The sequence below is a fragment of the Astatotilapia calliptera genome, chromosome 7 (genome assembly GCF_900246225.1).
Source record: "Astatotilapia calliptera chromosome 7, fAstCal1.2, whole genome shotgun sequence".
Taxonomy (NCBI): Eukaryota; Metazoa; Chordata; class Actinopteri; order Cichliformes; family Cichlidae; genus Astatotilapia; species Astatotilapia calliptera.
This window is the reverse complement of record NC_039308.1, coordinates 51770022-51787270: the sequence shown is the minus strand read 5'-3', so window position 1 is coordinate 51787270 and position 17249 is coordinate 51770022. Positions and strand designations below refer to the sequence as shown.

At 40.3% G+C, this 17249-nt stretch overlaps 1 protein-coding gene across 1 annotated transcript in view; it reads left to right on the top strand.

The window, feature by feature from the left end:
• The first annotated feature begins 4130 nt into the window (after positions 1-4130).
• LOC113026576 (cGMP-inhibited 3',5'-cyclic phosphodiesterase A-like) overlaps positions 4131-17249 on the top strand; it is a 94283-nt gene continuing 81164 nt past the window's right edge. Inside the window, exon 1 of the mRNA XM_026175508.1 lies at positions 4131-5487. Within this exon, the coding sequence (XP_026031293.1) occupies positions 4519-5487 (969 nt within the window). The 5' untranslated portion in view covers positions 4131-4518. The remainder of the gene's footprint in view (positions 5488-17249) is intronic.

Here is a 17249-nt window from a genome sequence, read left to right as displayed (position 1 = left end):
CGAGAGGAGATTGTATTGAACTGTATTTGAATTGAATACAAGTACCCTTTAATTTCTGAGGAATTCTACAGTAAATTTGGATGAAACTTGGCACACAGGTACAGTAGGTGTCCCAGAGGGGGGATGTGTTGAAAGTTGTACATCAACTACTCAGGATGATTTTTAATGAATTTTTGAAAATTGACATAATTGTAGTTTATTGGCCGACTGCATTGGATACAAGTACCCTTTAATTTCTGAGGAATTCTACAGTAAATCGGGCTGAAACCTGGCACACAGGTACAGTAGGTGTCCCAGAGGGGGGATGTGTTGAAAGTTGTACATCAACTACCCAGGATGATTTTTAATGAATTTTTGAAAATTGACATAATTCTACTGTATTGGCCGACTGCATTGGATACAAGTACCCTTTAATTTCTGAGGAATTCTACAGTAAATCTGGTTGAAACCTGGCACACAGGTACAGTAGGTGTCCCAGAGGGGGGATGTGTTGAAAGTTGGACATCAACTACTCAGGATGATTTTTAATGAATTTTTGAAAATTGACACAATTGTAGTGTATTGGCTGTATTAGATTGAATAAATGTTTCCATTAATTTCTGAGGAATTCTACAGTAAATTTGGATGAAACTTGGCACACAGGTACAGTAGGTGTCCCAGAGGGGGGATGTGTTGAAAGTTGGACATCAACTACTCAGGATGATTTTTAATGAATTTTTGAAAATTGACATAATTCTATTGTATTGACTGTATTGAATTGAATACAAGTACCCTTTAATTTCTGAGGAATTCTACAGTAAATTTGGATGAAACTTGGCACACAGGTACAGTAGGTGTCCCAGAGGGGGGATGTGTTGAAAGTTGTACATCAACTACTCAGGATGATTTTTAATGAATTTTTGAAAATTGACATAATTCTATTGTATTGACTGTATTGAATTGAATACAAGTACCCTTTAATTTCTGAGGAATTCTACAGTAAATTTGGATGAAACTTGGCACACAGGTACAGTAGGTGTCCCAGAGGGGGGATGTGTTGAAAGTTGTACATCAACTACTCAGGATGATTTTTAATGAATTTTTGAAAATTGACATAATTGTAGTTTATTGGCCGACTGCATTGGATACAAGTACCCTTTAATTTCTGAGGAATTCTACAGTAAATCGGGCTGAAACCTGGCACACAGGTACAGTAGGTGTCCCAGAGGGGGGATGTGTTGAAAGTTGTACATCAACTACTCAGGATGATTTTTAATGAATTTTTGAAAATTGACATAATTCTACTGTATTGGCCGACTGCATTGGATACAAGTACCCTTTAATTTCTGAGGAATTCTACAGTAAATCTGGTTGAAACCTGGCACACAGGTACAGTAGGTGTCCCAGAGGGGGGATGTGTTTAAAGTTGTACATCAACTTCTCAGGATGATTTTTAATGAATTTTTGAAAATTGACATAATTGTAGTGTATTGGCCGACTGCATTGAATACAAGTACCCTTTAATTTCTGAGGAATTCTACAGTAAATTTGGATGAAACTTGGCACACAGGTACAGTAGGTGTCCCAGAGGAGGGATGTGTTGAAAGTTGTACATCAACTACTCAGGATGATTTTTAAGGAATTTTTGAAAATTGACATAATTCTACTGTATTGGCCGACTGCATTGGATACAAGTACCCTTTAATTTCTGAGGAATTCTACAGTAAATCGGGCTGAAACCTGGCACACAGGTACAGTAGGTGTCCCAGAGGGGGGATGTGTTGAAAGTTGTACATCAACTACCCAGGATGATTTTTAATGAATTTTTGAAAATTGACATAATTCTACTGTATTGGCCGACTGCATTGGATACAAGTACCCTTTAATTTCTGAGGAATTCTACAGTAAATCTGGTTGAAACCTGGCACACAGGTACAGTAGGTGTCCCAGAGGGGGGATGTGTTTAAAGTTGTACATCAACTTCTCAGGATGATTTTTAATGAATTTTTGAAAATTGACATAATTGTAGTGTATTGGCCGACTGCATTGAATACAAGTACCCTTTAATTTCTGAGGAATTCTACAGTAAATTTGGATGAAACTTGGCACACAGGTACAGTAGGTGTCCCAGAGGAGGGATGTGTTGAAAGTTGTACATCAACTACTCAGGATGATTTTTAAGGAATTTTTGAAAATTGACATAATTCTACTGTATTGGCCGACTGCATTGGATACAAGTACCCTTTAATTTCTGAGGAATTCTACAGTAAATTTGGATGAAACTTGGCACACAGGTACAGTAGGTGTCCCAGAGGGGGGATGTGTTGAAAGTTGTACATCAACTTCTCAGGATGATTTTTAAGGAATTTTTGAAAATTGACATAATTCTACTGTATTGGCCGACTGCATTGGATACAAGTACCCTTTAATTTCTGAGGAATTCTACAGTAAATCTGGCTGAAACCTGGCACACAGGTACAGTAGGTGTCCCAGAGGGGGGATGTGTTGAAAGTTGTACATCAACTACTCAGGATGATTTTTAATGAATTTTTGAAAATTGACACAATTGTAGTGTATTGGCTGTATTAGATTGAATAAATGTTTCCATTAATTTCTGAGGAATTCTACAGTAAATTTGGATGAAACGTGGCACACAGGTACAGTAGGTGTCCCAGAGGGGGGATGTGTTGAAAGTTGGACATCAACTACTCAGGATGATTTTTAATGAATTTTTGAAAATTGACACAATTGTAGTGTATTGGCTGTATTAGATTGAATAAATGTTTCCATTAATTTCTGAGGAATTCTACAGTAAATTTGGATGAAACTTGGCACACAGGTACAGTAGGTGTCCCAGAGGGGGGATGTGTTGAAAGTTGTACATCAACTACTCAGGATGATTTTTAATGAATTTTTGAAAATTGACATAATTCTACTGTATTGGCCGACTGCATTGGATACAAGTACCCTTTAATATCTGAGGAATTCTACAGTAAATCGGGCTGAAACATGGCACACAGGTACAGTAGGTGTCCCAGAGGGGGGATGTGTTGAAAGTTGGACATCAACTACTCAGGATGATTTTTAATGAATTTTTGAAAATTGACATAATTCTACTGTATTGGCCGACTGCATTGGATAAAAGTACCCTTTAATATCTGAGGAATTCTACAGTACATTTGGATGAAACCTGGCACACAGGTACAGTAGGTGTCCCAGAGGGGGGATGTGTTGAAAGTTGTACATCAACTACTCAGGATGATTTTTAATGAATTTTTGAAAATTGACATAATTCTACTGTATTGGCCGACTGCATTGGATAAAAGTACCCTTTAATTTCTGAGGAATTCTACAGTAAATTTGGATGAAACTTGGCACACAGGTACAGTAGGTGTCCCAGAGGGGGATGTGTTGAAAGTTGTACATCAACTACTCAGGATGATTTTTAATGAATTTTTGAAAATTGACATAATTCTACTGTATTGGCCGACTGCATTGGATAAAAGTACCCTTTAATTTCTGAGGAATTCTACAGTAAATTTGGATGAAACTTGGCACACAGGTACAGTAGGTGTCCCAGAGGGGGGATGTGTTGAAAGTTGTACATCAACTACTCAGGATGATTTTTAATGAATTTTTGAAAATTGACATAATTGTAGTTTATTGGCCGACTGCATTGGATACAAGTACCCTTTAATATCTGAGGAATTCTACAGTAAATCTGGCTGAAACTTGGCACACAGGTACAGTAGGTGTCCCAGAGGGGGGATGTGTTGAAAGTTGTACATCAACTACTCAGGATGATTTTTAATGAATTTTTGAAAATTGACATAATTCTACTGTATTGGCCGACTGCATTGGATACAAGTACCCTTTAATTTCTGAGGAATTCTACAGTAAATTTGGATGAAACTTGGCACACAGGTACAGTAGGTGTCCCAGAGGGGGGATGTGTTGAAAGTTGTACATCAACTACTCAGGATGACTTTTAATGAATTTTTGAAATAAACATAATTGTAGTGCATTGACTGTATTGCATTGAATACAAGTACCCTTTAATTTCTGAGGAATTCTACAGTAAATCTGGATGAAAATTGGCACACAGGTACAGTAGGTGTCCCAGAGGGGGGATGTGTTGAAAGTTGGACCTCAACTATTCAGGATGACTTTTAATGAATTTTTGAAATAAACATAATTGTAGTGCATTGACTGTATTGCACTGAATATGAGTTTACTGTGATTTCTGAGTAATATTACAGTAAATCTGGGTAAAAACTGGCCCAGAGGTAAAGTAGGTGTCCGAGAAGAGGATTGTGTTGAAAGCTTGGCATCAACTTTTAAGAATGATTTTTAATGAATTTTTGAATATGCAACCAGACTGTCACGATGGCTGTGTTGGGCTGTTCCATTGTAATTTGTGTGCGCGCGTGCGTGTGACTGTTCACGCGCGTGCATGTGTGCGCGAGTCTAGGCTTTCAATCAGGATATAAAGCGAAAAGGCGCTACCGTAAAGACTGGTGTAAAAGCGCAAGGAAATTTATGCGGCGGATAGGAGGCGGCTGGCTTGACCGCGGCTCACAAATGACGGCTCACTTTACCGCAGTTTCAGAAGCTTGCAGTAACGGTGCGCAGAGTAGCACTTACGAAAGAAGCTTCGGCGCACCGGATCGCAATGGTTATGTGAAAACATGTGTCATTCCACTGTGGCGAGACCGACACTATGAGTCGTGGGTGAGACTGATGTTTACAAAAATATGGAGTTCGCAAAGACTCCGGAGTGCGGTGTGTGTGGGCTCGCTTTCGTTTTTTCTCGCTCTGCTGGTCAAATGTGCAGACTGGAAAGCTGATGCCAGCAGCAGCGCTGACAGCAGACTCTCGCATTCATCGTCTCCCCTTCACTTCGTTTCAGGCTGCGCAGCAGAGCTGTTGCAAACTTGCTGGAGTGTGGTTTCGCCATTGTTCACCCTTGTATGTGCCTTCTTTTGGGTCGGTGTGTACTTAATCCGCTGCGGGGTTCTAATCCAGACCGCCATCTCCCTCCTAACCTTGTGCCACCTGGGCGAAGTAGCGGCGTGGTCTCTTCTGGATGGGACAGATGAGCAGCTGTTTTCATTCACGACAGCGGCCGTTGTTGTGCTCCTCTGCGTGGCCACCGGCGCACTCATGGTAGTACGGTTGAATCAGGGCATATCGGTGATCGTTTTCATCAGCGTAGTCAGGACTATCTCACTCTTCTCTCTGCACAAAGTGCGGGCCACTTGGAGACCATACGTAGCGTACCTGGTTGGAGTGCTGGGCATCCTGCTGGCGAGGTATGCTGACAAGCTCCTTCCCAACCAAGGGAGACACAAGGAGGGCTGCACCCCTGTGACTGAGGCCAGGGAAGAGATCCCTGTATTTAAAAGGCGCAGGAGGTCCAGTTCTGTGATAGCCTCAGACATGGCACACAGTCAGTCCAACAGCAAGTCACATCGCCGGACCTCTCTGCCATGCATCCAAAGAGACCAGGTAAGAAGTTCTTGTCCCCTTGAACTTTTCTCTTTCTGCTTTGTGTCCTATGATTTTTTGTTTGTTTGTTTTTGTTTTTTTGAGTGGAGCGGAGGAAAGATGGGAACAGTCTGAGCAGTGGCATCAAAACATGGACCACTGGCCCTTTATGGATCTGATCACAAATTTCAATGTTATTTTATTATTATTAGCAGGGATTTTAACAAAGCCAGACGGTGTGCAGGATCCTAATTTGAAAAGGAAAGTCAGGCATGTCACAACAGAATAACATAACAACAGAAAGTCTAATAATATGATAATACAAGTATTATTATAATTATTGTTAAGTAATGTGCTGTTTTTTGTATTTTTTTTTAACCTTGCAGTGTGGAGATTACAGTTTACTTGGGTGTGCTTTGATCTTTGATCAGATCAAATCATTTTTGACAGATATCTTGTCATATTTTGTGGAGCTAATTGCAGCCACTCTCAGGCACAAATTCAATACTAACAAAGGATTTATTTTTCCTATTTACATCCACACTTAAACTGTTTAGACAAGTTATCATTACAAATACCTTTTTAAAAATCTAAACTGATAATACATCTTAAAAAACATATGAATTAATGCAGATTTTCCTCATTTTTCAAGAAATCGATGCACATTTCAAACCAGTGTAATGTTTTTGGAGTAGAAAAAAAACTTCGGCCTATGGTTTAATGTCAAGCTCACTTTTGTCATTTCAAAAATAAAGTACCAAATGTGAAGTGTTTTTGCTAAATGGAATGCTATTTTTGAGTCCGTGCCTTCGAGTACTGATGAGAAAGGGAAGCTGATCCCTGTCATCCCTAATTTTTTTTTTATCAAATGTTTTCCCCAGATAATGTCTGAGCCACTGCTTTTCTGTCTTGGACTTTAATGTCACTTGTTTCTCACCACTTTACTTGCTTGCTGTACTTAAACCTCTGGAATGTGGTTGCACTGACTTTCAAATTTTTACTGATACTGTTACACATGCATTCCTGCGTTAAAGAAGACAGGTTAGCTTCACTTAAATGAACTCATATCAACTCTTAAAGCCTTTCGAATGCAAAATCAATGAATGGGAAACTGACTTTTAGAGCCATCAAAGCTATCGTTGTGACCTATGAGTGTGGTTAGTGTGGCAGATGAGAGGCTGCACTGTCGGCCACTTGAAAGATGCCTTCAGGGCTAGTTAGTGTTGCAGTGTGCTAGTTTGTTTTTCTTTGTGGTCACACACATGCACACATATGGTGCACAATTTGGATATGAAAAGACTCTTAGATATTTTACACTTTGCACTTTTTTTTTGATTTAGGAATGATTTTGCAACTGAAGCTTATTTTTGTGTATTTATTTTTTACTTTTTTTTACTTGAAGTAGGATGTTAAAGAGTTGTCCCACAAATAAAATAAATTATTTCATATTATATTTATTTACACATGAGGAAAGCAGTTCAATTTCTACATATAGTTTTTGATATCTTCTCAATTCTGCATGAAATATTCTCTAAATTTGCTCTTGTTTTCAGTGTACGCGACGATGCTTTTAAAACAATTCAGAAATCGAGTAAAGGTAAAAGTTCAGTAAAGTATATTTTTAATTTCTCCATGCCTCACCAAAGCAGTGAGACTACGCGGATACATTTGACGGCTAAACTGCAATAAGTCACAGCAATGCACCTTTACAAAGCTTGCAGATGTCAAAACACATAAAAAAGGGTGGACACCAGGTTTTACTTTTGGATTCAGGCTCCACTGAATTCAAAACAGTTGCTTAGAGCACAGTAAAAACAGACAAGTTATGATTTATGATGTTTTGTGTTTTCAGTCCCCATACCTCACTCAAAAGCAGGATGGAACCAGCTGACAAAGTAGGCAATATCATGAAAGAGTGCAGACATTTACAACATCTGTGACTCTCCTACATTGTCACCTCAGCCAGGCTGGAGCCCTCTGCTGAAAGACCGTCTCAATTACAGGTGTTTGTAGTGGGACGTAAAGACGGCAATGCAGGCACCCACAGCACAACATGAAGAAGTTCACGACATATTAAAGCTTCTACAACAAAGGCCAAGTGATGCACCCTTCCCTTTCATCTCTGATGGTTCTGCTTAGCAGTTGACCAGTCACCGCCTGCATGTAATTGAGCCACACATGGCGTGCATATGCTGTCTTGTCTGTGTGGTCTGTAATGTGTAAACAAGCTTGCGCTGATCCACACTAGTCATCACCTTATTCCCACTGGGCTCTGGCATCCCAGGGGGTTGGTGGGGGTGAAGGGGATCAGTCACACTTTTCGGGGCCCGCGAAGCAACCGCCACATGGTGATGGGAACAGGAGAGATGCCAGACAGCAAATATATACATCTATATATATTTTTAAAAATCCGTCTGGCAGATGAAAATATATGTATTTAGTGTTTAACAGCAACGAGGCTGTAATTTTCTAGGAGTGTCTTTGTTGTAAAGAGGCTGGTTGATGTTTTAACAGTTTGCCCTTTTGCTGTTTTCAAGAGAGTTATGATGTTTTAAAGAAGCAGCATAACAAGGAGTACATCTGCGCTGTGTTGACCCGATGATGTTTACACTAGTGCTATGTGACTGAAGTGTTTGAAGAACAGTGTAATCCTGGATGGAGCATTACATTTGATACTTAACTTTATTTTTCTCAGGAAGCTTCTCTCAAAGACCTTTGAGTCTTATTAAAAAAAACAAAAAAAAAAAGAAACAAAGCTCTTCAGATTCATAGTCACGATGTAAAAACTGTTTATTCAGAAAATAAACAGAGCAAAGAGAAATCTGTTTCTTTGCTTCATCACAAATCTCAAAGCTACTCTACCCCCCATTCTCATCACCATCCTTCCAAAGTCACGCTTTGAGGCACTGCTCAAATTCGCACAACAGTAGATTTGATAAACAGTAATTTTCCCTTTTTTTAAACACAAATTGGCTGCCGACATCTATCAGCTCACTAAATAGATGCATTTTGCAATGCTGGGGTTGTCCCCCCCACCTCCCACCCCCATCTTTGGCTTAATAAAAGAAAGTCATTATCAGCTGATCTGATAGCAGCTAGCAGGGGCCTCTGCGGGATAGTTCTTCGTCTTGGTTTAATACGAAATGACAAGCCGGTCTTCTGTATTTCAGTTGGGGATATTGAACTGGAGAATAAGGTGTGGACTCGTGTGGATCACTTTTCACAGCATGTGAGGAAATTTGAGTCCAAGGCTGTCCTGCTGCAGACATAAGCGCCACCATAGAACTTTCTGTGCGCAGAAGCAGAGGAAAGCAGTTTTGACCTCTCCTACCTGAGCTGCAAAGTTTGGGCAGAGCTGATCAGGCCGGTAATGGGGAGTAAAGTACTACACCCTTTGCAAGGTCTTTGAAGCCACTCCCCTTTCTCTCACTAACCCTGCCCCTTTCCATAGCTATTTCTCCACTCTCTGTACTCTCTCTGACACCAGCACAAATATTATCCCAGCCAGAGGAGGAAATTCTTTCTTAACTCGGATGATGAAGATATTCTTGAAATCTATGATAATGACTTCCTGCAGAATGGGTTCCAAACACAATTACTGTTGCTCTTGTAAAGGTTTCCTCTTACTCTATTTTTACCGCACTGTCCGTAATTGAATTGTGTTTGGGATGGAGGAGGTTGTTGATAGCCTGTAGGGCAGTGATTTACCACTGCACACTCTCATCCTGAGCAGCTTGTTTGTATTCTAAACTCGTAGCCTCATGGGACATGATGCGTTTTAACTTTTTTTTTTTTCTTAAATATTTTTCAAAAACTTGAATGGCCTCTGGGTTAGGAATGGTCTCACTGAAAGCCTCCTTTTGCACTTGGAAAGGAAGCTGATATCAGCATGGGGTTCCGTGTCTTGTGATTGGGCGTTCCACTTCACACTTTCAGTCCTCATTCAGTCCCCGTGTATTAGCTGTGCTGTGCGTGTGTGAAGAGGAGGAGGCGAGGGGTGGAGGAATCGGGGTAGGAATGAAAGTAGGTCATTTGAGGTTTTGTTTAGTAGCCAGGCAAAACACCAGGCTTACTCTTACCCCCCCCGAATGGTGGAAGAGTCTTGCGTTTTACTGATGCAGAGTAGCAACTTTTAACGTGCTTATGCTCCAGATTTGTATGTGTTACCTCTGCCATGTTGGCTAACCAGCATGAAGCCACATCACTCCAGGTTTTGGTCTTGAAGTTGCCCGTCCAAGCCTCCAAAGGTTCTCTTGGAATTATGAGAACTGGGTGCTGTTTCCATAGTTTTGTCAATCACTTCAATCAAATATGTCGTCATTGTGCACACTGAAGTGATTAATATGTAGTTCAGCTGGCTTAAGTATCAGATAAATGGCTTTGACACTATGTAACCAAACCAAACAGGTTATCTATGCCAGTGGCTTTTGTTTTTTAATTTCTTTTAAATAATGTATCCAGCTGATCAACAAATAGTTTTAAACAATGCCTTTACCAAAAGCTAAGACTTTGTCCAGTGTTTTTTTCCCAGATTTTTCCACAAACTGTCAAGTTTTCAAACCGTTCCAACGTCTTCTTCTGTACATCTGTATGTCTCTCAGCTTCCATACTGGAATAGCATTCAAATGGCGGTAAAAAACCACTACGATTGTACACTTGTGTCTTCAACCAAACTACAGTTGCCATGGCGCAACGTGCCAGGTTACAAAATCAAGAGCTGCACGACTGACTGAAGTGCTACAGAGATTGTTGTGCGCGACACAGGCTTACAGGATGTGATGTCAAATTTGCCGCATGACACAGTGCTATATTTTGACAATGAGCTAATTTTCTTGTCCATAATCACTTGTTAGTGATATTACCTTGATCCTAGAGCTTAGCATTTAACTGAGCGAGAACAAAGTTATCAGTATTGATCGCAAAACAACACAAATAACGCCCAGGCTTTGATTAACCAGAATTATTCTTTAAACTACTCTCCTGAATCACACATCTGTGTCCACGTCTTTCATTTCAGTCATTTACAGCAACAAGATCTAGCTCATTCCCTGTATCTCTGATCATTTAAGCCAACCAAACTAGAGGTCCGGGACTGAATTGAATATCCTTCCCTCTCTTCCCTAACCCTGGCACAACCACGCTCTGGTTCTCTACTGATTACCATGGAAATTGCAGACGTCTGTGTGAGCATGTGTGCACATGTGTGTGTGTGTGTATGTGGTGCCAGCAGCTTGATGGCTGCCAGCTGCTGTAGGCTGAGAGGTTGAATCCGCTCTGAGAAACATGGAGGGCCTCTAACCACAGACGCAACCCAACACAGCTGGAACGGCTAGACAGATGCAGGCCTCCAGCTCTAACACACATCACACATATTAACACCTCAGGTTCCCAGTAACTGGCTCACACTGGACTACAGCAGAATCTAAAGTGAAGTACAGATTTTTTAAACTTCTTTTTTTGCGTGAATTGAATAGTAGATTATGAACTGTACTCATTTCTCCTGTGTTCTTGACTAAGGCAACTATGTCACTCAAGTTTTCTGTGTTACCATAAGAGATGGACTATTTCTGTAATGGAGGTGAACAGAATGTTCCTGGCACAAAAGTGTTTATGAGTAGAGTATGTGGGCGTCCGTGCTTGTGCATGAGTGTGTGTCTGTGTATGTGAGACAAAGATAGAGAGAAAGTGTGCGCACGTGGTGGTGAAGAAGTGGATGTCCGTGCATACCAATAGGGCTGGATAGTGTTTGTAATACTACGTAGCCAATACTCGCGTCAGCATGTCATTACCATAACTTGTTGATTTTTTATTTTGAGAACTGTAGACATGTTTTTATTTTTCTAGAGAAAAGTTTTTTTTACTTGTTATAGCTCATTAATGTCTTTTTATCTTACTGCTAGAACAACTGAATTTGTAATGATTGTATAAATATATATATTTTTGGTCTATATAAGACTGCACTTTTAAGAACTGGCCGGGAACAACTTTAAAAAATTAGTCTATATGGGGAAATCTGGCTTAACAGTAAGCATTATCCCTGCTAGATAGATCTAAATGCATGAAGAAATATTAGATAGCCCACTTTGTAAATGTGGTAAACTGCCCTTAAAGAAAAATAATAATACCAAAGAAACTGCAGAAGTAAAGAATATTCAGCTTTATTTGTCATTACCATAACATCGTTTATAGAAACATGCAGCCTAAAGTGATTTTAGAGCACAGACGGTGGTAAAAACATAAATAGAGATTTTATAAGATCTTAAAGTCCTCAGATCAACTAGGAGATCAGTATCTTCTTATTGATCTATTTGGTAGATATATTGATTCTTTTAAAAAGCCACAACATCGCTCTGACCCTTGAAATATGAACATAGGTCCTTTTTGGGGTGTCCTGTGATGCCTGTGGTACCAGGAGGGTGGCAGTGGTGTCTTGTGGCTTGCAGGTTGGAGCCCTGAGGGATCAAACTTAGTGTGGCACATCCTGCAGATGCTCAGACTGCAAACAATGTTTTGGTGGGTAGGCTTGTCATAGTTACCCAGACATAAATGACAGAACCCGAGAATTTTATTCAGTTCACCTAGTCAGAGGTTTTAGTGTTGTGGCTGATCACTGTAGGTCAAATGCATGCCTGAGAGATGGTGCCAGACTACAGGGGCAATACAGGAAATATCTAGTAAAGGATTGTTCCAGGAAAAAGTCCTGCTGGTTCCACATTCCAATAACGGTTGTGGAATTTTTATGGTGGATCTTTTTTCATAATTAGGCATTGTGGTCCTTAGGCCATGGCTGCTTTCTGGCTAACATTTCTAGCATCACTGTCAGGCCTTTACAATGCATATGAAACGAGGGTATATGTTGAAAATTTACTTACAAACTTATATTAGCAAGCAAACATCTAACATCTAAAAGAGTCATAAGATAGCTTTTCCTAAATTCTGAAGTCTGAAACCGAAAAAAATTTGAATAACTTCAGTATTTTCTTGAATCCAAACATTTGTGTCTGTAACCCTGAAGCCAAGCCATTTTGCTCTCTAAGGGATGGGCAGTACATTCGTTTGGGGAAATGAATGCAATGCCTCAGGCTTTCATGTCTATTTATCATCCTAGGGGCCTTTCAATCACAAGAGGAGCCCACCTTTAAGACAGTAATCCCTTACATGAGGAGACATTCCAGCCGTTGCCCTGCTGCTATATGAATTGGAATGTGCAGGTTGAAGGGCCTGAAGGACAGGCCCACGGGCCCATTTACTCAGCCCTTTCCCTTTCTCTCCCTGCACACCGTGACCTGAGCCAACACCACCATCCCGGGCTGTCACCAGGTGTACAGCTGGCCTCTGCCGAATGAATAGATACTCTCACATTTCCCCAGGAGGTGTGTGCTCAAGTGAGCATGTGTACGTATTCAGGAGAGGGAGGTGGAAATGTAGTTCTAGACTGAAATAGCGACAGCCAGTAGAATGTGTGAAACACAGAATAAATAACTGTTCGTTTCCACTCTCTCTTTTCTTCCTTTTATATTTTGGAAAATACCTCCCCAGAAAAAAACATTATCTAAGGACTCTTTCATCTGAGCTCAGATTGAGTAGGGGAAGGTCAGCTAATCCTCCTGTTCCAGTATCATTGTGTCTGCATTAGAAACAGAGCAGGCCACAGTTGCTGCTGTCGCTGCTGCTGCTGCTGCTGCCATGACTCATTTAGCGAGGGGGAACATTTTGAGCCCCTATGACTGAGGCTGCCCAATAAATCCAAACATAGTCAGCTATTAATTGATTATACATTTCAAGAGCATGACAAGAGAAGTGGTTTTCAGTGATGAATGACTGCATTTAGTAATCCACTGCCTGGTTTGTTTCTCAGGCTTTCAACTGTTCAGACTGTTGAGACTTTTTTGTTCAATTTAACTTGAACATGTAGTGTGAGTTGTCCCTTAAACATTGTACTGTTTCCAAAATGCCAGTGTTTATAGAGGTATTCAGATCCTTGATAACAGCTTGCATGAACACAGGAGTGGTGGAGATTCAAACTATTCAAATTCTGTCTTATAAATCCAAACAACTTGTTCTTTGAGTGTTTTGATTTCATGCCCCTTTGAGCTTCTATTGTGCATAAATTCAAACATATTTTGTGACACATTTACTTTGAGTATTGAGATTAGACAAAAAGATGACAACTTTCTAAATTGTAATTAAAAAAAGTAAAAGTTCTTCTTATAGTTTTGTGTTTTATTAATGAGAATCAAGTAAGTGCAACACTTAGCATTAAAGGAAGAGTGTATTTCCATAATTACACACACACACACACACACACACACACACACACACACACACACACACACACACACACACACACACACACACACACACACACACACACAGTGCTTTTTCTTTACATCCTCACAGTAATAAAATTGGCCTTTAGTTTAAATAGACTGCTCAGTCCACGATTTACGTTTGTGCTTAAATATATGTACTATAAATATATGTAGATATAGGTACTTTGATGTCACTGCCTCAACAATGCTCTATATGGGAGTTAAATATACATTATATCATGGAATTACTATTACCTGTTCCTCAATATATAAAAATTACTTTAGGGATATATCTTGCTGAGTTTAGGCTCAATCTTTTACGTAGGTTAACTTTTTTCATCTGCACATTATAGCTGTAAACCTAATAGAATGAAATGTAGAATTTTTGTGTCTGGTATACAGTGTAGAGTGTAAGTATAAAGTACTGGAAAATTGAGATTTCAAGTAGATTAAAAGTTTGAGTGCAGCACAGTAAGTGGAGTAGACTTACTCAGCTACATTGTGCTAAAACAGTTTCAGCTTCATATCGTTAATGACAGAGTTCCCTGGTTAATAAAGTACATATCGTATCTCACTTTATTTCATTTGGTCAAGCTCTGACTGTGGAATATAATCTTTTAGACCCGAATGTAAAGCCGATTTAGTCAGCAGGCTTTATGTCTCTCCCGCTCAGTGGCGTGGTGCAAGGAACTGTGTTATTGTAACCTCTGCCTGGGGAGCCCTCCCCTTCAGTCCGGCCCACTGCCTCACTGGCTCACCATGAGCCCGTCTGTCCCTGCAGCCAACAAGGCTTCTGCTGTTCCCTGCTCAATGCTATGTTTTACTCTCTAAATATGTTAGAGAAAAAAAAAATCTGTCTGTACATCTGTCTGTCAGTCGGGCTATTTCACCACTTGCAGTGGCAAGAGTCTTCGGGTTTGGGTTAGGGGTTGTTTTTTCACAGTCACTTTCAATTAACCAGATATTAAAAGTGCAATGTATAACTGTAGGTACATGCTGAACTGGCATGAAGATTAATGGTGTTGATATGATTTGTTTTTTTTTTTTTTTAAAAGAACATTTTTGGGAGCATTTTATGCCTTTCTTTTTAATAATACTATTAGAGATAGACAGGTAATGCAAGGAAACAGAGTAGGGGAATAACAAGCAAACTGGTGATTCATTACCCATGTGGCATGCGCTCTAACCTCTCATCTATTGGGTCACCCCATAATTTAGATTTTTATGGACGTGCTGTGGATGAGGTAATACCAAAGTAGGTTACATTTAATTTAACAGTGCAGAGCCTCTTTTGGACAACTTTGGTTACATTTTTAATCCACTATGCAACAACAAATAGCTAATTTTTCAGAAATAAGTTAGTTTTCCATCCATACATCCATCCGTCTTCTTCTGATTATCCAATTCATTGCCAGTCTATCCAAAGACATGCATGGCGACTGCTGATTCTGAAATAGCCGTAACTGTAAGTTTTGACTGTCTTTCTCTGTTAAGTTCAGGGAGAGTTTATGTTATGTTTTAATGATGTGAACACTAAAGTTTAGAGGAACTGTTTTCTTTTTGTTCAGTGTGTGTATGATAAATATTTAAATCTTTATTTTAAGTGAGTATTGTGCACTTGACATTTACTTGTTTCAAGATGCAAAGAAAGCAACCAAATGGCCCTCCGACAGACTCACACTTGCACGACTTAATTGCTCACTCAGTGCTCTCGTATTAAGTTAGAAGTGTGGGTCTGTGTCCAGTTGTTAGAAAACAGTGAGACGAAGGCAGCGCCACTGTCCTACGTCTATCATCAAATGCTTGTGCTCTTTAAGTATAATGAAGAGCACGATGAAGTACCGCTGTGCATATTTTCTGGACAATGTAACTGCCTTCCAATATACAAACGCACAAACAGATTGCAAGGTCCCATTGATTTGTTATGGCACTGCTTGGAGACACTAAGCAATGCAAAGGGCAACTTGCTTTTATGTAGATGACATCCATTTATATTCTGCCTGAGTTTATTGCGATGAACAGCAGGCTCTTCCATGTATGCATGTTTTGCCACACAATCCTGTGTAAATATTGGACTGTTGATTCCAGGCACCCCTTCCTTCCCAAGTTAGCCAATACCAACTGCTAGCTGCTTGAAGTAGCACAAGCCAAACCAATAAATGATAATGTACACTCATATGTTTAGTGCGTGTCTGTAGTCTGTGTGTTGTGAAGAGAAACGCTGAAAGCTCATACAGTAGCAATGGGACTGAGATTAGAACAGGAGTACCAGGCTTTTTGAATGGTTATTTGCCAAGGGCCACCTTAGATTTCTCTCTCCACATTCCCTCTCTCTCCATAATATTTTCCATTAGCTGCTGTTCCATTCATACTCTCTCTGGTTCCTGCATCGTCTCCTCCGGGGCCTGACAGCTTGAATGAAATCTCCATATCTATGATTATCCTTCCCTTTTCTTCTCTTCTGTTCAGATTGGAAAAAAGTTTGCCAACATAATATGTCTGTCGTGTTGCATCCCCCCACCCCTTCCCATGTGGTCAGTCACACTTCAGTATTGCCATTCAAAAATTCTGATAGGTTTGGCTGATGATTCTTTAGGGTTAGCGTTTCCATTGTAAGGATGAAGAAAGGCATGTGGTGGTTTTGGCAAAACTCCACAAACTGGAGAGGCAGAAGGACCTTTGTCGTCATCAGGAAACGTGACCCACTTCTCAAGAGGCAAGGAGCCTTGGGCTGGTTGAGCAGATGTTGCACAGATGAGCCTGCATGCGCACGTGCATATACACACGCACACACTAACACCTAGTTTTTATGCACACATTGTACTCTGTCTTTATTTTCCGTTAAAATGCCCACAGAAAGCGAATAAATGACACAAGACATTTAGGTGGGTCTCATTTGCGTTTATGGCTGTGCGCAGACGTGAACCAATGCGGTCGTCTGCTTGTGAGATATTAGTCTAAGAGTTAAAGCATCACAGAAGTGACTTAGTGAGTCACTGAGGTAATATCTGGTGGTTTTTCTCTAACAGGTGTCCGAGCGACAGGAAAAAAGGAGCCTGAAGCCGATTCTACAGTACGTCTTTTAGTTACGCCACTTTGGTTATGTAAGGTGGATGTTCAGCTCTCCAGCAGCTCCATCAATTGTCTCCTTTTCCCATCTGCCGTGATTTCAGATGTTACATAAAGCCTTTCTTCCTGGTCTGTCAGTTAGATATGTAGGCTCTCTTTATCTCACGGCTATTTGCACCTTTTCCTGAAAATGCAACTGTGCCTGTCACGTTTTTTTGTTCCAGCAGAGTGACTGCACAGTTCAAGCTGACATGCATTCCCACTGGAGAACCAAACCTGTACAGTTTTGTTACAGGTGTGACATCTGCAATCAATATTATTATGCTGAAGCTGGGTCACATGACTTGTTGTAGCTGCACTCATAGCTTAGTCACCATTATTGCCAGAATCTGCCGTTCCAGC